General features: G+C 40.4%; 1 protein-coding gene across 1 annotated transcript; it reads right to left on the minus strand.

Moving 5' to 3' along the window:
* Nucleotides 1–795: 795 nt before the first annotated feature.
* Nucleotides 796–24,474, minus strand: WBP4 (WW domain binding protein 4). The gene is made up of 10 exons (XM_062636848.1): nt 24,380–24,474; nt 18,173–18,245; nt 16,651–16,713; nt 16,435–16,558; nt 15,412–15,624; nt 14,433–14,488; nt 11,213–11,279; nt 9,410–9,540; nt 8,312–8,541; nt 796–5,900 (listed from the first exon to the last, which is right to left on the minus strand). Coding segments are annotated over exons 1-10 (1,167 nt in total). The 5' UTR covers nt 24,382–24,474; the 3' UTR covers nt 796–5,692.
* Between the last annotated feature and the right edge of the window lie 18 nt (nt 24,475–24,492).

Genomic DNA, 24,492 nt, shown 5'->3' on the forward strand with positions numbered 1-24,492 from the left:
GAATTTGAACCAGGAAGCAAGTAGGAAAACTATCCTCAGTTTCCCAATTCTGGAATTATTTTTCAGTTCTTTGGCATGTTTTCACATTCTTATCAGCAAGTTTTGTCTGGTAATTTCTGACTTGCTCCCAACACTTTTAATTATGAAAACTCTTGGGTTTGCTTGGGCTTCTTTCAAATGTATAGCCCTGTGAGTCAATTGGGAAACATCACCACACAGTTTATGAGTCATTGGGACACTTGAACTTTGAATTCTTACAGTAAGCAGTTCAGAAATAAAACCTGCAGGAAGGTCTGCAGCTCAGCTTCTACTAAAGGCAGTAACAGAAATGCTGTGAACTAGTTTACGTGCATTCCCCACCTTTTAAAAGTGCAGATCCTTGACTCTCAGGGCATCACCCATCAACCTTAGAGGAGCATGTATGAGGACTACTGAATGACAATCTGTTACCATCAGAAGGTTTATCCATTCAGCTATATTTGGAATGTTGTTTCAACAAACGTCACCTGAACTCTGGTAAGAATTGTAAAATTAACAGTTTTAACTTGGGTCATTTGTTACTTGTAATTGATGCACAGAACAAACCCATTTCCAGTAAGTGCTGAACATGCTACTGGAAGGCACCAGACACTTCTATTCGTGACCACAAAATAAAGAATTTATTTTAAGAAGCATTCCCACATTTCCATCCCTATTTTGGTTTATCTTGACCCCAGGCCCCATTTTTAACAGAACATGCACTCGTCCATCTCCCAGCTTGCCCTGACCCCCCTGAACAGATGAACAATGGTAGCAGATGGTTCAAATGAAAGCTTTATTCAGGGTCTTCATATAAACTCCACTTCAAGAGCTTGCAATATTTGTAATTGCAACTGAGAAGCTGCTAAAGAGAAACCCACTGTTTAATGTTGCAGAAGATACCTATAAATTAAACCACTCGCTTCTCATTCACCTGCTCCTGTGCACTTCCCCCTCTGTAATGAAGCCATTAAATTCTCTCTCTTCAGCCCCCAGTCTGTGTAATGCTTTCTGCTGGGTTTTAACATGGGCTGTGTTTACTTCTACAGGTAAAGTCAAACCTGTGTTTGCTGACGCTGTCTGAGAACCCTCTGGGGCAGATGCAGCCTTTTTCAGAATATTATTTGCAACGCTTTTTGCTCTGTAAAGAAGCTTTATATTCAAGCTATATCCCAAAACATTTCACAAAGCTCAATCTGTTTGTCACACAAACACTTCACACGACTTCTAAGTTAAATAGGCAGAAGGTAAAGAGGACTTAAGAGGTAGATACAAGAGAGACTGAAGAGGTAACAGCTGACAAAGCAGAACCAAAGCGTTGCTGCAGAAGGTACAGAGACAGCTTTTGTACCAGCCAGCACAAGGATTAAAAACCCCACAGGAAGAATGGGATCTGTCTCAGGAAGCAGGATCAGTGAGGAAATCAGAAGAGCACATGGGGTTGAAACAGCTTATGGCTGTTTGAGAGTAGATAAGGTTGTACCTCTCCAGGGCATGATGCAAACACGCAGCAGGAGCTGGGATGGGGAGATACGGTGGCCTGCGTAAGACAGCATGATGCTTCCCCAAATCCCAGTGGAGCAGAGGTGAAGTGAAGGGAGATGCTGGAGATACAGCACAGCGGTGATGTGGAGGTTTGCATAGCTGGGAATACTGGAGGAAGACTATTTGAAGAAGATAGCAATAATAAAACAAGTACTAAAAAGGGGAGGCACAACTCAAAAAGCTAATCAAGGAAACCAAGAAACATGAAAGTTTTTTACTCCCTTTCTGAGATACCAAAATTTGCACTGAAGTAACATATTTTTCAAGTGAAAAAGAAGAAAAAAAGATAAAGGACAAAAGTTTTTATACAAGCACAGGTGAATTTAACTTGGATCCATGTCATGACCAGCCTTCCCACCTTCTTAATCTGAACACTGGGACTGGATGATGCCACAGCACAGATCTTCTCTATGATAGCCAAACACAAAGCAAACTGTACACTACTGGGAAAATCTGGATTTCAATCTACAAATTCCCAGGTGGAGGGTTAAAATTTGGCTTCGCCTAATGAGGAACAAGGAGTATTCTATAACCTGGGTCAAATAAGCAGGTCTCTGCACAGCTCCTGGTATAAAGAAATGCCCATAAAAGTAACTGCAATATACTGATATGCATCAACTGCATATCAAAGTATATGCAATACGTTTGCTTCTAAAAGCATCACCAGCTTTAGACAGACCCTGCTATAAAAACACACACCCCAAAGAAAAGCATCCTGTACTGTGAATCTGTCTTTAGACAGACAAGACGGGAGAGATGAGGTGAGGAAGGAAAAATACAGAACTGACTTGCTCAAACCCACACAAATGAAGCCATTGTCAGACACTGCAGTGACTCCCCTTTTCTCTCTGACTCTCCTCGTATTGCTAACAATATCCACAGCAGCCTACAAAACCAGGAGCTTGCAATAAAAGGAGGCAAGCACTTAAAAACACGCTGCATGACAGAAAATGGGTTAGCGAGGAAACACAACACTTTTCCTCTGGTAGCACTGTTCTTCTCAAACAGTAAAAGGAACATTCCTTTACTGAAGGCCAGTGCAGCTGAAGCAGGATTAGCAGATGATGAGCATAACTGTGGTAATACCTACAGGATTCCTACGGCAAATTCCAAAGGCAGAAGATTTTGCAGGGAGATAGCACAGGAGGAAGAGGGATCTGCACAGAACCTGTGTCCTGGAAAAGCAGTGTCTCCCTTAAATCTTACAAAAGTGTGTTTGTATCAGAAATACTTGGTTTAGATACACAATAAGGAAACTGAGTGACAGCACGGTGCAAAATTAAACGCTGGCTTTGGAGAGATCCCATTTAATTCAACTGGCCCTTACTGTAATTTAAAGACAAAGAATGAACTCGTCTCTCCTCAAACTCAGAGGCAGTGGGGAGTGGAGAGCTCTATTTCTTTGTGAAACACAGGCTTTAGAAGTTCCATCAGCAAAAGCAAGTGTATGGTATTTAAACCAACTTTACTATCAGTGAACAAAGAGAACGTTTAGTATCTTTTCCACTAATGCTTTGGTTTGTCTATTTAACACCGTACTTGACAAAGACCTTTGCTTGATATTACAACTAGCAGCAGCTCCTCAAGGAAACAAGTTTGGAACACTTACTTTCAAATGGTTTTAAACACCTCCTTGGGCAGCTTAGTTACAGGTATCTTAAATCACTGCCAATGACCAATGTGACAAAATTTTTAAGGAAAGATGTTAATATTTTGGGAACCTCACTATAAGAGAAAAGATAAGCTCCTCACAGGATTTAAAAGTGGAGCCTACAAATAAAACAGTATACTACTGTGCCAATAAACAATGAAATCACTTTACAGAGCTTCTAAAGAAATGTACACACTTTAGACTTGGAGTAACAGAAACAGATGAGTACAGCAGTAGAAAACAAGTTTGTAAGGAAAAAATGATTGTGCTTGAAAGGAAAGCAGGATCAGCTGTTAATGTGGCAGCTGGCAATGGCAGAGCAGCAGAAAGAGCTGGCTGTACTGGAAAATCACAGGGTGCCAATGGCAGGCGGCATGATGCAGTCATCTGAAAGGCAAATGTGGTTTAGGGCCACATGTATCAAGAGTCGCTTCCAGTAGGCCAAGGAAGTATTAGTGACATCACCCATGGCCTTAATCTTCCTTGAACACAGAGCCCAGGCAAACTCAGGCTGGAATAGGTGAAGAGAAGCGGTGGTGGTGGAGTGCCACACAAAGACGTGTTATGCGATGCTGAAAAGACATGATGGATTCAAGAGGAGGGAAAGCTAGTTAGCTGAAGGACAATACTTGTGTAAATTGAGAGGAAATGCACATAAACTTGTTACAAACACACAGAGGCTCCAAGCTGCTGCAGTAGTGTTCAGACATAAACAAAACCTGAAAACTGCTTTTTAAATAAACCTGACAACCCCTCCTCAGCAGAAAGGACACTTCTACTCTAGCTTGGCATGTGAGGTCTTTCATATAGAGTACTTGCTGTACATTCCTGCACGTATGCAAGAATGTATGAGAGCATCCAGCACACATCCAGCATCTCTAAATGACAATCCAGGGCTGGGTATTACAGGAAACTTTCAAATTTCTCAAAACAAACATCAGAAGAAATACAAGCAGCCAGAGAAACACACGGGGTTAAACACAATACTCAATTCTCCTCTACACACAGACAGAACAACAAAGAATAGAAAAAAGACCTTGGTGTCCTTTGTAAGACATGATAAACAGATTCTCTGTCTCACACTCCTTTCTCTGCTGATAGGATGGATTAACAGTTGTTTTCTCTGGGAAGTTTAAGCTCAGAAGTTACCAACTCCATTTTGCTGCAGCTGGACTCTGACAACTGTTTTAACTGCATCCTTTGGTTTTGGCTATGATGCTCCTGAACAAAACACCACAAACTTTTAGAAAGAGACACATTTTTTAGTGGGTTCATGATTTGAACATCTGTGGTCCACTGTCTGACACCTGGAGAAGTAATGAGTGGAGCTGTACCCTTTCACAATGAATCCTGATCATGCTAAATGCAGAGCAATCCCACCTAGTGAAGAAATCAAACCTACAGGCCTTAAGAAAATGTCCAAGCCATCGTGGACAGTACAGCCATCAGCTCCACTTACCCATCTTCTGTTTTCTCTCTTATGGTGCTGAGAATGATGAAACTTCGATACACTTAGCCCCTCTCAGCTTAGTCAGTCACTGCAACTATTCAATACACTCCTCTTACCAACAGACAAAATCCATAAACCTCAAAAAGGGTTCTACATGCCGTAGCAGGGCCAGGTCTTTGGAATGTTTTGTCACAAAAGGGACATATTGTCATGTCAGCAAAAGAGATAAAAAAGAAAGTAAGACCAAAAAAAGAAAACTTGATGTGCAAAAAGAAGGAAAAGCTCAAGCACAGACAACAATAAAGCAAAATACAGCAGGAAGACACCACAGAAATACCTGCTCCAACAGGCTCTGGGGCTGTTACAGAAAGTTAAGATTCATCCTGTTTAAACCTTCTGCAGAGGTTTAACACATTTATCATGCACGTACACAAATGGTTTTCCAGACGTCACTTGGAATGAGTGGCACTGATGTGACTAACTCCTCTAGAAACAGCTTTCATCAAAGGATCACTGTGAAATGTTGGCAGTCTCACCACCTACTCTTCTGCAAGTGATTAGCCAAAGGTTAGTAAGCACAGTATTTTTACTCATTAGCTGGGGAACTACTCCACATAATCAATCTTAGAAGATGATCTTACTCTCTAGTACATGTCATTGATCCAGTTCCTCTGTGAGAAAACAAAAGGTCTGCATCCTTTCTGCCAGATTAAGGATGACTACGTTCTCTCAGAAAAGGAGTAAAAAACCTTATGCAACGTATTTAAAACAGCATACCCAGAGCAAACTGAACTTAGATTGTACGGGTAAAATAGATGTATTTACAATATTGCATAAGTAACAGAACAGAGACTTCCATTCCAAGATCAATCACATCAAAACAGAATTAAAAAATATTACAACTCACATGTTTCAATCCCTATAAATCCTTAATTTCTATCCAACATCTTCTTTATAAAAGCCTGTTTAAAATATTACACTTTTGATTCACTCTTGCTTCAACAGAATCAAGTATTATTTGTTCAGTGTTACTGATCACTCAGTCTCTGTCTTAAGTTCCTAGATTTTCCATTTTCAAATTTCCTCTTTTTAAATGTTGGCACCCCTTCTGTCAGCTCTCCAAGGGAGGTGACTGTCTTCTCTTTAAATATCACTGTCGCATCGTCTGGGTCCTCTGCCACTGGGGGTGGCAGACTGTCACTCTCTGTACTAGGAAGCTCCAGGTCCACTTTTTCACTGGGAGAAGAGAGGAAAACACAGAAGGATTAATCTACATGGAAAAAACAGCATGGTGTACTGCAGACAGCAACATCTATATTTGATTGTCAAAGCAGCTTTGAGCTAGATGCAGTCTTCTTGCCAAGATCTCCATCATGACAGGCATCAAGGAAAAAAACATGCTCTTTGCTGCTTCTGTGTGGGCTGCCCCGAAAAGTAAAAAACTAAGACTTCATTGTGTACAGAGCCTATAGCATGGCCCAAGCACTCATCATGTAAATAGTCCTGCAAAAGACAACAGGGCTGCATGTGTGTAAATTTACAAGACAGTAGTCGGTGACCAATTAGCAATGCTTCACTGCCAAAATGCTATGGAGTAGTTTTCCACAAGTGTCCATCCCCGAGGGTCTGCACGACAGAACAGAGAACAGGCTTACCAAACCAGCAAGTGACCCCAAGTTGGGAGGAACAGCTTTGGAGAACAGAATCACAGCAAATACTGATCAAAGATGCCATCTAAAAACAACCCGTTGGTTTTAAGAGGTCAACAGGAAAGCACTATGTTATAAAAGAATAACCTGTGGCACAAGCATATGATGGAGAACAACCCAACAGTTGGCAGCAAATGATCTTAATTACAAGTCCATTGGACATCACACCAGTATAACTCTGCTACAGAGACACACACTGTATTCCTGGCCAATCCATACAGGAAATCCTTCAGTACTACTGAGTGCGTCTGATGTTAACTCCTGTACTATACCTGGTTTCAGCTCCTGTGCTTTGAGGAAGACATAGACTGGGTCAAGCACCCAAAGAGAGCCACAAGAATGACAGCAGGTCAAGGAAACATGACTGTTGCAGTATCCCGAAAATACAAATCTCTGGAAGTGGTTGCCATTGTGCCTAACCTCAGTTTAAAGTAAATAACAAACAACTGCATTTCTCTCCATTACATGTGTGTATATCTCAAGCCTGTGTTTTCACCTACAGACTGATATATAAGGTTCAGTAGCTGAAAGCACTTTTTATACAGCAGTGCTTTCCAAAAACTGAAAGAACTTATCAGCTCTGAAGTCAAGGAGCAGTTAGCTGGTCCAACACAGAAGGTGTTATGTGAACATTACGATCCCCAAGGAAGTAGATCAGTGCTGAATTTAGTTCCAACACTGTCAAAACTGCCGAATAATTTACAACTAAAACACTAGAGAATGGGGTGAGTATGAGAGAAAGGACAGTTTTCCTTCTCTAAAACCTAGCTTCTCCAGACTCCTAGAGGGGCCCAAAACAAGAAACTGGCTGTAAAAGGCAGCATGTGTCACAAAAATAATGAGCCAGCTCAAGCACTGTGCAGTAAAACCAAACCAAACCAAACCTCCTGATCACAAAAACATCTGTAGCACATCGGCTGGACATGGAAGAGAGACAGCTTCCAGATTTAAAATGGCATAACTAGATTACACATTTTGTCTTTCATCTCCTGAGTTAAGTCATTACAGAAAGTGTCTCCCACGACATTATAAGAGCCCCCAGGACTTACCTGCAGTGACAGCAGTAAAGGTTGTGGATTTTGTTTTGGTTTTGCTTAACTCTGTTTTGAAATGAGGCAAATGAGGGAATGAGAAACAGCTGAACCAACTCTTTTACTGCAATACTGGGTGAAAATTTGAAGTGTCTTTTCAACTATGTCCTTCCTTCAAGTGAGAAGCTAGAGTTAGTACAACACCACAAAATGAGAAAGAATTCACTGCTTGTGCAAGTAACTCAGCTGAACACACCAGGCGTAGGCAGAAATTGCTTGGAGTCTGACAAAAAGCATACTCCTTATGTCAAGCACTCCTGATCCCATAAGGAAGGAAATCAAAGCAATGCTAACTCAGTATGATCAAGATAACGTTGCTGGTGGTCCTAGAAGACCAAGATACATCTTGAACTTCGGGCAGAGTTAGCGCACCTAATTACTCATCAGAAAGAATCAGAGTTTAGCCTGGAAGCTGGAGGCCCTGAGAAAGCTGCCTATGCTGTTCTGAGGCTGGAAGCAGAGGAAGAAAGAGGCACGAGAGCTCTTGAGGCAGCTGAGCCAGATAGTTGAAGGAGACGCTGTTAAGGAACATAAGCTTAGAGTAACTACCTTTAAATAGCTGATACTCAGCCTCTAAGAAGAATTATGGATGACAACAAGCCTTCAAATCACTTCAATTTAGTCTGTAATCATGGTGAACTTCTACACTAAACCAACCCACCACCAATTATCCACCATGGAGTGCTATTACTTCAAATAAGTCCTGTGGTAAGAATTGTATTTGGCTGTATTTCCAATCCCTGCAGTGTTAATTCTGCCAGAATTCAGAAGAAAAAGCTTCAGTTCTTTCAAACAAGTATTCTGGAAACAAATACCATGAAAATAACTATGATAAACATTTCCTCACCTCGGTTCTTCCTCCTCCTTTTCTTCTTTCTCTGGAATTGCTTTCCATTTTCCATAAGGATTGGTCTTGCTGGATGTGTCACTGGAGGCTTCTTGGGAAGGGGATGAACTCTCCTCTTTATCAGCAGTTTCTTCTGACTTAACTTCTCGCCATTTCCCGTAAGGACTTAACTTCTTAGCTCTGGGAGACTTTTTCCCTTCCTCTGATTCTTCACCATTATCTCGTTTCCTCTAAAGAGGAAAAAACCCACCTTAAGCAAAAATGCCTAAATAAAAACACAATGTAGCTTTATTTTACATCTTTGATTTACCATTACCTACTACTCACACTTTTCAACCAAGAGTACCTCGTACTGTCATAAAACTTGAAAACAAAGCTTAGCATAGGTACATAAAAAATAAGAAGCAAAAATTCACATACACCTTTCTGTGCTGCAGATACACACACTTTAGAGCTAATACCTGGTAGTAGTTTACACTGATGCAGGGGTACAAACATACACATTTCAGTAACACCTGTCTGTGAACACATTTTACGTTTAAACTGTCTGAGAAACAGTTACAGAAAAACCATCTGACCCAACCAGAGCCATAATCACACCCTTTATCATAAGTTTTAAACCTGAAGACATATATCAATATAATTGATCCAGATTTTGTACTACGTGCTGCCAAACTTTTTCTCAATTAATAAGAAAATTACTCCCATGTGATTTTCAGTCAAAAGCTCTCCCTGAGGGTCTCTGGGCAGTCACATTTACCAATGAAGGTTTGAAGTCATCCTCACACTGCAATCCAAACCACTCTGTGGATTACTTCAGTGAGATGACAGTGACCTTTCTCAGAGAACATCACATCTCTGGCAGACTTCAAGCTGCTTCAGGTGGGTTGAAGAGGAAGATCATGCTTTCTATTCTGGAACAGTGCCACTAATGGGCCAAATGATTGAATAAAGATTCATTTGACTTTAAACAAGAGCAAACTTCTACTTTCAGTCATATGGTTTAACCTAATTACAATGAGTACATCCTATCACAACACATAAATTATCTTCTGCTAGAAAATTAATACTGTGTATAAAATAAATCTAAAAACTTGCCTTGGAATTTGTTTCCAAACTCTGTGCTTCATTCTCACTGTCTTCTGAGTCTGAATCAGATGTTTTGGAATCTGTTTGACTCTTCCCAGTTGAAGATGAAACAAAACCACTTGGTTTCTCCCATGTGGATACTGTCCAAAATATTTGATCACATTACTTATGTTTCTAATTCTGATCTGGCATTACCTTTCATAAGGAGTGCTGTCTTATGCAAAAATACAGCAAACTGTTTAGCACAGGGCTTCTGCCCTTGTTTGATATGTTTGTTTTAATAAACATAATCAGAGAGATAACATTTCACTTCCCGGCAGAGATACACTCATGGCAGCTGAGTTTACTGTAGGTAAAGCTTGTTTTAATTAGTGCTTAAGAAAAATAACAAATGGTGAACTGTGGCTTGCAAAACTGTGGTCTCTCATCCTTCTACATGACAAATTGACTTCTAGAGGTGCCTATCTGATTTGTGTTGTCCGTCGATTACAACAATGGACAGAATAAGGTAAACTGTAACTGCAAGCCTCAGCTCTCCAGGTAGATAAACCCCTTCTCTGTGCTACCTGGCTCTGTAACATTAGGTCAGTCTCTAATTAAAGAGCTATCAATTAAATACAAACATCAATCTGAAAAGACATGGGAGTATGTACAGGATGTGACCTCACTTTCAACTTTTTAGTTGGAATTTGCTGGTACTATACAGGCAAATAGACTGAGAGGAAATATTAAAGTAAAGGTTGACTCAGTGGTCTGAAAACCAGTTTTAGTAACAATAAGGCAAAACCAACTTTCAATATGGATTTTTATACAAGCTTTCAAATTTAATAAAACTCTCCAGTTATTTTATCTCTTTCCAAAGAAATCCCCAACTGAAAACAACACTTAACATGTATCTTGAAGAAGTAAAGGTGTAAGAAACTGGTAATGAGTGACTTTACATGACCAGAACAGTCTCTTTAGGGCACTGCTGTCGCTTCGGAATCTCACAAGCCCAAGTTTTACCAAATATGATGATTACAAAAACATTCTTCATGAGTGTCATGTGTCCATGAAGAACTTGAAAAAACAACACAGCCAAAGGCATAAAATATCCCTGAGCTTAGAAGGCAATGTTTAAAAATAATCAGCATCTCCTTCGGCTTTCAAAAGAAGAAATCACAAATCATTTGGGCAGGGGAGTGGCACATTGGAAAACTGGAAGTTTTGGGGGTTTTATTCTATTCTTGGCATCCTTAGGAATGCCGCTTAATACCCAACAGCAGAAGAAAAACTCATACACAGCATAAAATCACTTGCTCTCCAGAGAGGCATCACTGACCTCAAAATTATTCCAATGGATTTAGAAAACAGATGCCTGTTCTGAGGGAGTTACCGCAAAGTTCCCCATGTTAGGGAAAAGAACGGGGAAAAGAAGTAGGAGGCAAGATGCTAGGTGGTCTTATCAATGCTGTGTTGGTAAAAGTTTAGGAGATTCTTATTCAGTCCTACATACCTGCCAAAACAAAATCCTGCCCCTTTCTGGTTCCCAAACTATAATTTCAATATATATGTAGAAAAGAAGAACACACAGTTCAGAGCTACAAGTTGAATATCAGAAAAAAACCTATTAAGCACAGATGTATACACACTGACAATACAGCTATAAAGCCAGCACTGACCTAAGTAACAAGTGTATTTCGACTAAGATAGCAGCTAAAAAATTCAGAACTTAGCAATACCCTTAAAATGCAGTTATTTGCAAAACAAAGTGCTTTTCTGAAAACCCTCTCTCCTGAAACAGAGCTTAACTGGAAAACAAGCTCTCCTTACCTCCTGTTTGTGTGTTGTAGTAGTAAGTATGACCATCTTCAGTGATACCCTCTACCCACTCCATTGCCTAAGGAAAAGATACAGGAGAAATTAAAACAAGTTTCAAGGGTCAGCCAAAGCATGACTTATAAAACTACTCAACCCCCGAGTATCTTTTGTTGATAATTGTGATAATTTTCCTGTTTTAAAGCTTGAACCTCTGAAGTTGTTAGGAAGTATTCCCTTTGACTCAAATGAGACTGAATTGTTTAACTTAAAATACTGCAAATGCACACACACGTTTTTTTCAAGCAGTGGATAATTAGTATGAGGCAATATAACACATGTTGCCATACACTTCAAATTATCGTACAGGCCATTATTTTACATGGGGTTTATTTTCCAAAGTGTTCACCCGTGAGGTAGTAATTTCCTGTTTGTGTCATTCTCTTCAGTGGAGGTTGATAAGTTTCTCTGGAAGGTGCAAGGTTTTGCGAGGGCTACAGAAAACTGATATCAGTAAGTACTACCACCAACTAAACAGAAACATACAAACAAAAAGCCATTCTAGAATTTATCCCAAAACAGATGTTCACCAAAAATAACAGTGAAATCAAACTTTGCAGGAATGCATGCCCGTTCATTTACTTCCTTAGTGAAGCAACACTTTTCCCTACTGATTAATAAATCCATATGAAATGTGGCGGAAGTTGCAGGTAGGTCTTTTTGGATGTGTAATTAAAATGCAGATGTGCAGAATCAGCCACAGGTACATAATCAGGCATTACCCCTGACTTAACATCTTCCTTTAGAACCTGATCTACATTAACACCTGCACATACAACTACTTCACTGCTCCTTAAGTACTAACTACTGCCTGCTCCCCTGCATTAGGCACAACATCCATGAAGCTTCACCATACATTATTTTTGCATTAATAAATGTCTCTGTGTGTGTATATACACACACATACCTATACATTTGCTTAACATTCTATTAAAACTTTTTGTTTTCTTTAAACACACGACAAAATCATGAGTTAAAGTTCTTGCATCCACTCTGTAAACAGGGGAAATTGTACCAGTAGGTTCAGAGCAGGCAAAGGCAAGACAGCCTTCATTGAGCAAGTTTCCTCAAGGGTTTGCTCTCAAGTGCTAGTTTCTCCGAATGAAGCAAAAGGAGAATTTATTTTCTGTAAGTAGAAAGAGGACAAAAAAACAGCCTTAAGTACAACCTAGCCTTTTTGTTAGTCATATCCTAAGCATCTCAGCAGATATTTGATGGTAGACACACTGAGTATCTACTATATAAATGCTAATCGTAGAATCAACTAGGTTAGAAAAAACTTCTAAGATCATCAAGTCCAACTGTTATGCCAGGACTGCCAGGTCCACCACTAAACCATGTCACTAAGGGCCTAATCTATGTGGTTTGTGAGCACTTCCAGGGACGGTGACTCCACCACTTCGGTGGGCAGCCTGTTCCCATGCCTGACCACCCTCTCAGTGAAGAAAGTTTTCCAGCTATCCAATCTGAACCTCCCCTGCTGCAGCTGGAGGCTGCTACCTCTTGTCCTATCACTTGCTACTTGGGAACAAATGCTAACAAGCATGATGTCAGCCTAACTGAAGTTCAACATGCCTTTTCATTACTCTGCTCTCTCCACCTCTTATGATGTCTGAGCAGCAAGATAATGTGCTGTAAGACAGGGAGGGCCTGTGCATCTACACTACATATTGCAAGCATGCCCTTTAATTTCTGGGCGGTGAGTCCTTGTAAGAGATCTGGAATGTTCCCAATATCTTTAGCTCAAACTAAATAAGGAGCAATCAAGTGGTTGTTTTTAGCAATAGCAAAAATAACTCAAGACACCACAAAGTCACTGAGCAGGGTGAGGGAGGAATGACAAAATACAACCATGTGGCATTAGAGAGATATCTGAGGCTGAAGGTGTGCGTTTATGATAAAGCTGAGATGAGCCAACTTCAAATTGTTGCCAGGAAGGGAGCACCTCCTCTCCCTGATCTGCTCTCCCCACACTGGCATTTCCCTGATTACCCTCAGAGCTGATGGCAAGGAAATAAGCCTACAGAACACTAACCTAAACTCTGATGTCTTCACTCCCTGAACTAGTTCACTGTTGGGGCAAACATGCACCAAAGACCACACAAGATTAGTCACAAGACCACATCTTTCAATGGAAGGCTACATTAAGACTGGCTTATAGATATTGCAAGGCTATACCCTGACTGAAAAGATAAAGGCTTCACATATACTTCGTGAATTGATTCAATTGCCTAAAAATAGCCCCAATTAAAACCATTTTCTCCTCTGACTGTAAGTTAACCAGTACCAAGCACAGACTACCTTCTGAGATGTACAGAATGGGAAGCATTCTGAAAAAGCCAGGCTTTTTTGATCTTTAACATAAAATCCAACATTAGCAAATAAAACTGACTTTAAATCATATTGTACTTATGAGACCTACGCTGAAAATGGGGAAACAGAACATAATGTCTCAGGAGTGTTGCAGAAATCCTATTTTTAATGTTCTGAACCACAAAAATCCTGGAGTGATAAGTATCAGGGGAAAGCCCATTAATAATAGGAAGAAATCAAAGAACAGTTTGGGTTGAAAGGGACGTTAAAGATCATCTAGTTACAATGCCCTTGCCATGGGCAAGGGACACTTCTTTCTGTCCTTGGTCTATTGTGCAAGTGTTCCCATGCCTTAAATAAGGAAAAAAATAAGAAAATAAAGTAATGTGCTAAAAGGTTCCTTACACATAGGTTCCATGACCATGGAACTATCTGACAGTGCAATCTTAATGTTTCCTAAGAGAAAGGACTCTTTCTCTTATGTGTAAGAGATGTGGTAAGGTCTTTTTTTTTTTTAAAAAATTATATTACATTTGCAAAAGGTTGAAGAGAATTTATTCAGAATTTCCAAAAAGTTTTCAGTTTTATGGACTGAAGCATGAAAAAAGCATACTCTGCAAAACCACACCCACCACCATTTCTCTTCCCTTGATAAACAAATTAGCCAAAAATTGGTATATTAAAATCTCAGTTTCCATCAAGTATATCATAAAACATTCTATAAATTCAGTTTTTATTTTCCTAAGTTTTTGAAAAGGAAACAATTTATCTTCTGTAGTCAGAAGACTTGCAAATTGCTTAGCTTATTTTTGAAAAGTGTTTGCAAGGACAAAGAAAAGTATGAGTAAGAGTATTTCATTACCGCTTTTGAGTTTGGAGAGTTGCCTTGGAATCCTTTAGGTTTCTCCCACTGTGATTCTTAAAAAAAAAATATGTTTCATCCATTATTCAATCCCGTTTTAATAGTCTTTAAGAAAAAGAGATCTAAAGAATATGACATGACATCGATGTGTGCACATATACAAACAAGTAATACAGTAAACAAAGAAGTAAAATCCTCATTGGAATATAAATCACCCTCAAGCGAACCATGGTATGAACAATAAACAGAAGTATCACAACTGGAGTTGACTTTACTGGGACTAACCACCTTCCAGACACTGTTAAACTATGGCCGATACATACATTAATACTGGAATTTTGATACAAAGGAGAGGTTTTTTTTGTCTGCTGGGGCCTTTTTGTTTGGTTTTGTTTTTTTAGTAAGAAACGAAACACACAAGACTTTTACCTTTTGACAATTATTTTCTATGAGGAAAGACTATAGTAAAAATTCATGTTAATCCTTAAATTTGTAAGAAACAGTTTGTAATATTCTCATTAATCATAAAAGAGGGTTGCTTTTAACGCTCTAAAGTAGAACATAACACATAGCACCCCAACAGAAGTCAGTTAGATAAATCCTGTAAATGTGGAAAGAAACAATCAGATAGCAATCCATAACTACCCTCATTTACTTGGACACAATGAATATGTTTCACATTCCTGATCAGAACACTTCTTTAGGAAGAACACAGCTATCTTTCGTATACTTAACTTCTGACAGGCTAAATGCTTCCAGAACCTGTGGAATTACTGCTTTCTTCCATTATTAACAAACAGGAAAACCAGTCTGAAATTCTGGATGCTAACATCTTGAGTGTTAAATATCAAAATTCCATCTAATTGTTCACATTTTAATAACCAGCTTACTACAGAAAGAGCAGAAGAGTAAAGAAATGCAGGTAGTCTTTTCTCATTTATATCCAACAAGTGTATCTGCATTTGCTCCTAGTGTTTACCTCCTGTTTTGGTGTTGTAATAGTATGTATAGCCTTCGGGAGATAATCCTTGCACCCACTCCTTCATTTCAGTTTTTGATGACACTGAGGTGTCCGGAGATGACTTTTTTTTCTTTTCTTTCTTTTCCTTCTTCTCTTTCTTTTCTTTCTTTCCTTTAGTTTCCACTGTGTTACTCTGCATTTTACTCTGTGTCGAACTGGGACCTACATCATCTTAAAGAAAACAATACTCCCTTTTTAGAAAAGAGTAATAATGTGAGCTTGAATATTAGTCACTCTTGAGCAACAGTAAATAGGACATTTTGTTCTTATGAGTTATATTCACTCATTAGCATTACACTCATAGCAGGTAAACTTAAAAGATTCTGTTCACAGAATCTTGCATTGTAGCAATATTATTGTAGTGTAAGAAAGTCCCAAGTATCAAAAGATCAGTAACATAAAGAGAAAAACCATAAGGAGCAAAGAGCTCTAACTAAACAACAACAAAAACAAAACTAAGAAAGTTACGAAAAAGATAGTTCTACAGAAGCTTAAAACTACAAACTTTTTTTAATGGATAATAAGTTGTCACATGGAACAAAGGTACTTGCTGAACTGAAGCTGAGTAGGAGATTCTCACCTCCACTGTTAAGACACCAGTGGGAACCCAACCTCTCCTACGCAATAGGAACTTTTGTCTCCAACTGGCAAAAGTGACACAAAATTAACCAAAGAAAGCTGCACTGCTGATCCAAAGCATCAACTGCAGCCTCTTTTATGTTATCTCATTGTTCAATTTTTCTACTCCAAACTGGATTGTTCCACAGACCAGAGGATACCACAGCTAAAAGCATTCTGTGCTGTCATTTCTGCTACAGGCAATTTGCAGGCTCCTCCTTTTTTTTCTTTTCTTTTTAGTGTGCAAACACAGTCCTGGAGTCCTCCCCTCATGTTCCTAAAAACTAATTTAAGAAAAAAACCCTTTCCTATTCAGTATTCTTTCAATTCTGTGTTTAATCTTCTGGCAGCTATATGAACTACCTGGCTTAATTCCAAGCCTTTTCATATCCTCTTGATAGGCTTTCATTGCAGCCTCCTCCATTGCTGCAAATTCTTTCGACATGTTTTCTTCTTCTTTTGCTTTTTCCAAACTTTTCTTTTTAATCTAAAACAAAGAAACAAGAGAATAAATTAAACAAATCTGATAATGAAAGAGATTAAAAATAAGCATTTGTGCAATTAAGATATCTGAGTTACCTCACTAATTCTTTTTGCCACATTTTCTTTATGATTCTTTCCTCTTTCATGAAAATCAATGCTCTTCAGAGAGAAAACCAAGAAAAAATTGTAAGTATTATGCAATTTTAACTTCATTAATTTTAGCTAAAATCTAGTTAGACTAAACTTAGCTGAACTAGCCTAAATGTAACTGGTCTGAAAACACTTCCAGCAAACACTACAGCTACAAAATGGCTGTAGGAATTAAGGAACACTGAGAAATGCTCAACTTGCAAGTTACAAAATATCAGTAATGCTCCGAAATGGTGCCATAAAATTTCATAGTCTGTATTTCTAAGATCTAAATTTTTTTCAAATGATACTGTTCATCACACATAGAGACAAGTAACAGGAAATCTGGGCTCCCCCTCCATGCTATCCTTCCAAGTGTCATCCCTTCATTTTTTTTTTCTTACCCTCTCTGTTTTCATAGAAAATTTTAAAAAAACATATGGGTTATTCAGCATTCCAAATATGAGCTAGGCTCCTTAATTAGACTACCTCATGAACTTAAACAAGTCTGTAGGTCCACAGACATGAGAAAGGGAGACAAAAAGGCAAAGCTGTGTAACTGAAGACAACAGAGCAGTCTGCAAGCCAAAAAGCTGCCAGAAAGACTGAAGCCAATATGAACTGGAAGGAGTTCAGAAGCTGTACAGGGAGAACAGTGGAAGTCCTCATGTGGTTCACACAAAGAACATCTGAGCTCATTTAGGTGTTCAGATGTTAGGTGCCTGAGCCTGACCTAGTAACTCCAGAATTTCTTTGCATGAACCCATATGCAGAGGATGCACTCCCAGGGCAAGATTCATCTCATTTAAAAGCAGACTTTGTAAGTTCCCCAGACCCCCCCCCCCCCTTTAACATGTATTTCTCTTCACTGATCACAAGAAGGAACCTAAACCAATTAGCTCACACTTGTCATTCTGAACTCCAGGTATCTAACTGTAAGCCAGATGAAGCTCAGCTCCAGGACTACCCCTGGCACTGAGTCAGGAATGCAAGACTTAATTTCTAAGTAAGAAACCAATAGGTCTACTATTCTGCAAAAGGCATCTGCAAGTCAGAAACACCATTCTGTAACCCAGTAACATTTCTGTGGGCAGTCTGTAATTAAAGAAACCTGCTTTAAATGCTTAAGAGTGCTGGCTGTACCAGGCCTACCATATGTAAACAGTACGTATGCCAGGTTTTGCTTTCTACTTGCATGTGAAGGCCAGGAACAGGCACAAAGTTTCAAGACAGATCAAATGTTAAGTTACAGAACTTGAAAAAGCAGGGTCAGATAATTCAGTTCTTATCTGTACTGGCAAGCAGAACAGCAGACACCACTTTGTATGCATGTACCTGGCTCCCACATACCATATTTTAAATATCTCAAGCATTTTTTAAAACCAAATTTCATGCATCAATACATTAGTATCAAAAGTGATGTCAAAAGCCTGTAATTCAAATTCTTAGTATTTCAAAATCATTGACATATTATGGTAGACCATCGTACAGGTCTGTTGTCAGCTATCCAGCACTTGCAGTAATCGCAGAACTTTTTTGGCTGAGATTTCCAGTAATCGGCCCTGGGGAAAGAAAAAAAATAAGTATGTATAATCTGAAACAAGAATCAAAGCCACAGGTCTTTATGTAGATATATAGCTTATGAAACTAAATCTACTCTGCTTTGGGTGATCATATTGTTCAGTATTGGGATTGTCCCCATCTGACCCCTGCAGATTGCAAGATTTTCACAATGGAGATGCTTCTGTAAGAACAGAAACACATGAAAAGGCAAGCTGGAGATACATAAGCAGCTCTAGACATCCTACTAAACACAAACTGTGCAACTTGCACTTTTCATAAATGTTTGATGTTTTTCATAGAACCGCATGCAATAAATGAGTCTAAGTGTAAAACGTTAAGATTTAATGCCAAAGTCTGCTTTGGATACTGTACACAGTGCAGCACAAAGGCAGTACAAAGGTGCAGTTCTGGACAACGTGAGCTGCTGTGGGGAATCCTGGAACAGATTCTGACCTGTGGGGTCACAGACACAGCAGTAAATCGTTGGGATGTTTCAGTGTAAAAATTTGAGTAACTTCTGAAACATGCAATTTAGATAAGTCGCATGCGTGAGGAAACTTGGGGAAAACTCTTCAGAGCTCAGAAGTTAGGACCTAAAAAGTATTTAATAATAAAACAAACAAGCCCCCAAATGGCTGTTCCATCATCAAAAACCATCTGTAATGCCAGATGAGGCTTGTGAAATAATTCAATTTCTTGTTAGCTTGCAGCAACAGAGGCAATGCTTTGGTTCAACAAAACGCATTCTAGCAACAGACTGCTCTTAAAATGGAAAAGAATGAGGGGTGAAAACAAAAATATTTCAAGATTACACTGAGAACATTAAAAAAGATAAGTCTGAAACCTGAATCGTTGCCTTTGTCTGAAGATCAATGGACAGAGTTCAAAGAAAATACTTCTTGACACTTTTATTCAATAAAAACAAAACTTCTTCCATGCACAGTGATAGCACCTTCAACTCTTACACACGCAAGCACATCTTTCATTACCAGAAACAAACCTCAACTCTTAAAATTCAAACAGATGTTGAAATACATCCTCTGACCAGTGCTTAATGTAAAAACACAGCTTCGCAGATGCTACAATTATTTAAAGTGTAAGTATGAAGGATATGCTCTGCAAAAAAAAAAAAAAAAAAAAAAAAAAAATCAACCTATAAACAATAGTGTGTTAGCAATTAACAGCTTTTCCAGCAGTTTTCTGGAAAGCTAGAAAGGAGCATCCCTTGATTTGAACATCAAGCTGCGCATCCCTGAAAGGTGGTACTTTAAAACTGGACGATGACTTAGTCACACATTTAATTAAATGGCTTTTGAAATGTATATATCAAAATGTATTGCAGCCAAAGCCTGAAAACTCCAACACTCCCGGCTCGAAAACCAGCCTAGTGGGAGGGAGAAATTCAGAGCTCAGAGATATCTCGAGGCCCTTTTTCCGACTGGAGCTATAGCTCCTAATTTGTCTCTAGACCCCATCTCAAATAATGCTCCAGCTGAAAGCTATGTTACCCTTCCTAAAGCAACAGACCAATTCTGACAGAAAACGCATGAACTGTACAACAGCCTCACTGCATCTTTCAGATATGCAAGAACATCTCTGTGCTTCCAAGTTTGACCTAACAGAGCTGCCTCTTTCTCTTCAACAGAATCAAGTAGAAGCGCTAAAATTATGACTGTACAGCTGCACCCATCAAAAGTCAAGACTTGAGAACATGAGGAGGTGTATTTTCACAGCTGTATTTTCCACGGATTCTTTCCTAAATGCTACCGGACATCGCATCTGTAGCAAACCACTGCAGCTATACAGTCATCTCGCTGGAGAACCTGAGGGTGCTCCTGGGGATCAAGTATAGATCCAGAAGCTTTCTGTCTTCATCTCCTATTGGTTTCGATAAAGACAGGCTGGCTCTCTGTTGTTACATATAAAAGCAAATGATACTGTCTGTGCAAAAGACTTGATATCATGGGAACCTAAAATCCTGCATTTCATGATTAATGAATTGTGGAAATTATGGTCCCAAGATTTTCCACCTTGAGTTCATACTACTCAAAAACCAAGCTTGGCTGAAATGAAGTAATAGCTGCCATTTTAACACAGTGGACCCTGCAAAGCACCAACAGTGCTGCAATGAGAGCAAGCCAAAGAGAAGCGTTTGGAAAGGAGCAGCAACAGAAGCAAGACCCCACTTCAGTGAGAGGCTGCTAGCGCTTCACGGGCTCCAGTCACAAACCTGAAAGTTAATCCAGATCAATGACAATGTTTCAGTATGTGATTATTTTATTAATCTGCCAAATACAACCTTGAGAGTAGATGCTGTTAAAGTGGTACAGAGGTTTCTTACACTTGAATAATTGTGTACAAATCAAGGGAAACACAGTTATTTTTAAAAGTCATTGCAATCAAAACCGTACAGCTTTTAAGACTTCCTATCTTCTGAGTTCACTTCCATCAGTGAAGGTTAGTTCTTATTTTCAGCTTTAGAGCTGGACTAACCCGCTAAGGACCAGAAAGTTTACCAGCTAGCCAGTACCACCACAAATACATTCCTTCCTGCCACGCAAACAAAGAGTCCAGAGGTTTGCAGAGCTGAGGTTCAGCATCGCACACATTTACTCAGGTCTGGCTCCCAAACAGGAGCTTGGCAACATGGACCCAGAGAGGTATCCAAATTTCACTGTGAAGCTCTATCTCCTGGGAAGGGTTGTAACAAAGTCCAATGGGAGCCTGGCTTTCTAGAACTGTCTGAGCAAGTTCAGCTGGGCAATCAGCTGCTAGGCACCCAGGGAACAGAGTAGCTCAGACAGTCAGGTACTGGACACCTGCTGGAAAAAACGCTGTAAACCTTCAGCCATTTGGAAGAAGTTTGCATCTCCTACAGAGCAGTGATTTTTTTTTTTCAACTTTTACTCATCAAACCACTCAGGGGGCAGAATGTGCAACAGTTCAGCAAGTTAAAGGGGAAGGAGGAAAAAAAGAGTAAACACCAAGCTGTTTTCTTGAGGTGTTAATGAAATGACAAAACTCTGCTGCAAACAGTTGTACAGTGCAAATAGCATCAGCGTTAAAACCATTTTCAGAGTTCTGAAATTCATTTAAAACTTCAGAGGGAGTGAGAAGACGAGGAAGAAGAAGTAGCAACTCTGCATGAACAGCACCTGCCACATTCATCATTTCACAAGACAAGAAAACACTGAAATCTCCGAGAGAAAACTCAGAAACGCAGGTATTTTGACTTCGCATATTCATGAGACGAGTGCAGCCTACGCTGCAGTGATGCATTTACATACTCCAGCAAGTAAACCACGCGTTTGGGAGCACACAAAAGGGGACAGGTTCTGTTGACAAGGCTCAGAAAGTAACCTGCAGAGTAACACCAGCAGTACTGGGGTCCAGGGCCCCAAACCCAGTCAACTGGCAAACTGCTTCTCCCCACAAGCTATAGTATTATTAATGTTTTAACAGGTGGTGCAATCAGCTCTCCTTACAGAGCAAAGCTTAAGAAACTCTCATAAAGAAGCTACCTTCAGCTGAGACGGCTTTGCCAGACTTGACTTTGAGACTGGGATGGAGATTTTGTTTTTACCACATACAATTAAAATTCAAAGGGGGAGGGGGTGAGAAGGGAAAAAACAAACAACTGTTTTAGGTGGTTCTGAACACAAGGAAAAAAAAAAAAACACAACAAAAGAAAATGTGTCTGTGCATTCAAACCTGGAAGCATTTGCTTTGAACAGCTCTGTTCTAAACCATCAGACTTGAAACTTGGAGGGGGGGGAAGGGGGGAGAGAGTAGAGGGAAACAGTGTTATCAGGCATAGATCTGTCACATTATAAGAATTTAGGGGCTAAAAAACATCATACACATGCTCAGCAGTCTTCTTCAGTTTTAACAGCTACAACCTCTGAAGACTACACAAAGGGAGTATCCCACAGCTTTCTGCAGGTTTGAGCACTGAGCAGCTTGCGTGCACATCATCTTGAATACAGGTGTGCAAAGTGAGAAAGAGACAAAGTTCTTGACTACACAAAGAAATAAATTCAGAGTAACTACTGTGGCTGCTCTATAACAACCACACAACAGGAGACAGCATTCAGAAGTAGTAATGAACTCAATTTTAAAGAAAAAGAATAGTCCTGTAGTGGAAAGAAACAGAAAGAATGAAAGAAAAAAAAATAATCACATCTATTTCACAATAAACCCTACTCCACATGAGAAGCAATTTCAGAACAGCTAATTGTTATTCAAATATCCTGGTATTGGCAAAATCTAGTAACGCAGCTCTAAAACAACAGGGAAGGAGGCCAAAAAGGAGGTTTTCTTGTATTGTGAAGCAGGTCCCAGCAATGGCCCTAATGACCCACATTCTCAAATAATTCACAACTCCATTCATTCAAGTGCACTAATCCTACCCTAGAAACTCTGCTGAGATACATACCCATATTTAAAAAAATGTATTTAAAAATAAGAATTCAAGAGAACAGCATCCCTGACCCAGCGAGTACATGGGGCTGTCCTTCCTAACTGTGGCTTCTAGTGCTTCACAGAATATACATCTGTATGTGGGCTCCCACAGATGGATGGGATTTTCATCCACATGAAACAGGGCAGTTCTCTGAACAGTTTTGTTCTTTTGGCTTTCGAGTCCATTTTACTTTTGGAAATCCTTCTGTAAATTCTAATTTCCAACCTGATTTGCTGCTGCTTCTTCTCACTGTATTTGCCCCCTCTGAACAACATACAAATTACAATATCCCACAAGACAAACTGATCAGACAGCGGAGCCTGCAGCAGCTGCTCACTCTGACCTGTACTGGTGCTGAAAATCATCTGCATGGATCTGCTTTGCCAGACCTCTTTTCTACATCGGAAACTCTGTAACTTTAAAGGTAATGCTGCAAATATTTTTAACAGCATACAAGAATGCACAAGAGTATCAGGGCAGGTGGCCTTCTGCACATATGGAGCTCCAATGGGCCTCATGTTCCCTAAATTCAGCTGTCTAAAGAGTCAGATGTTGAGTTGTCTGAGCTCTCCACATCAACAGATGGAAGCTATCACCTCCAAAATGCCACTCTTTCTGTCCCAAGTATTCATCTGAGAAGCAAATTGAACTCCGTGTGTGTTTTTTCCTTATACAGGGAGCTTAAAGCAAACTGCCCGAGTCAGTCCTCAAAACTTAAATATCTTAAGTGCAGGATATCTACTGAGAGCAGAGGTCTACTGCTGTAGATGCAGAATAAAGATATGGGCTATGTCGGGAAGAATATGATAAGAATTAGAAGAGGAAAAAAACAGCAATACAAACTGGGTCAGGAAGCTGTGCAGGTATAATTTTAGCAACAACTAAAATTAAGAACAGCACTGTATGTAGTACCAGCCTGCAAGCCAGGCTCACACAAACTAACCATCACATACTTCCCCACAGAAAGATCTTTGAGTCAGGGTAAAGGTTGGTTTTGTGATCAGTTTAAGGGCTGGTTTGAGTTTTTTGTCAGCAGGGAAGTTATGCATCTTGAAAAGTAACAGAAACAAACAAATGCCATTCGTATGAAAGTCTCACTTAATAACGATCAAATCCTGGATTCTTACCCCCGCAAACGCGGTGAGGTATTAACACAAGTTTCCTAATTAAACTCTCGGCCAGCAGGACCGAGGAGCGGAGGCTCCTTCCGCACGCTTCACCCAGAAGCGGAGGCGCCAAAGGTGGCCGCGGTTTCAGGGGCAGGGGTCGGACGGGCAGCCGGACAGCCGGCCCCCCTGCACCGCTCACCGCACCGTCCCGGCAGGCGGAAGCCCAAGCTGCCCGGCGTGTCTGGGAGAGATAAGGGAGCGAAAGCGCAGCACAAACAAACAATCAGGAGGGGGGAGGCCAGAGGGGAGCAGAAGAACGGGGTCGAGAGGGAAGCAACTCGGTCAGTGAGGCGAGGATCACCGGCCACGGCTGGGGCACGGCTGTAGCCCGGGTGCCCCAAGGTCTCTCACCCCCTCCGGACACAGGGCCCGGCCGCAGGCACGCACTCCCTCCCTCCTTCCTTCCCTCCGTCCCTCCCTTCCCCGCCGCGGCGCCAGGGCAGGGGGTTCTGCGCAGATCGTGGCCGGCGCTGCCCGCTCCCTCCCGGCCCCCGGCACTCACATCACCGCTTCCCGGCAGCGCCGCCGCGCAGCACCACACCGCGCTGATCCCCTTCCTTTGCTGCCAGCCGCGCCGCTGGGGCGGACTGGGGCGGGCGGGGGCGGGGAGAAGGA

The sequence above is a fragment of the Pezoporus occidentalis genome, unplaced genomic scaffold (genome assembly GCF_034315485.1).
Source record: "Pezoporus occidentalis ecotype Australia unplaced genomic scaffold, CSIRO_AGI_Poc_V1 ctg5, whole genome shotgun sequence".
NCBI classification, from domain to species: domain Eukaryota; kingdom Metazoa; phylum Chordata; class Aves; order Psittaciformes; family Psittacidae; genus Pezoporus; species Pezoporus occidentalis.

What these genes read in the sequence shown, in the direction of transcription:
- WBP4 (XM_062636848.1), bottom strand. An exon ending in TTACAACACCAAAACAGGAG is followed by an intron (nt 14,489 to 15,411) that starts GTAAACACTAGG and finishes TTTTTTTTTAAG; the next exon opens with AATCACAGTGGGAGAAACCT. An exon ending in CTACAACACACAAACAGGAG is followed by an intron (nt 9,541 to 11,212) that starts GTAAGGAGAGCT and finishes TATTTTGGACAG; the next exon opens with TATCCACATGGGAGAAACCA.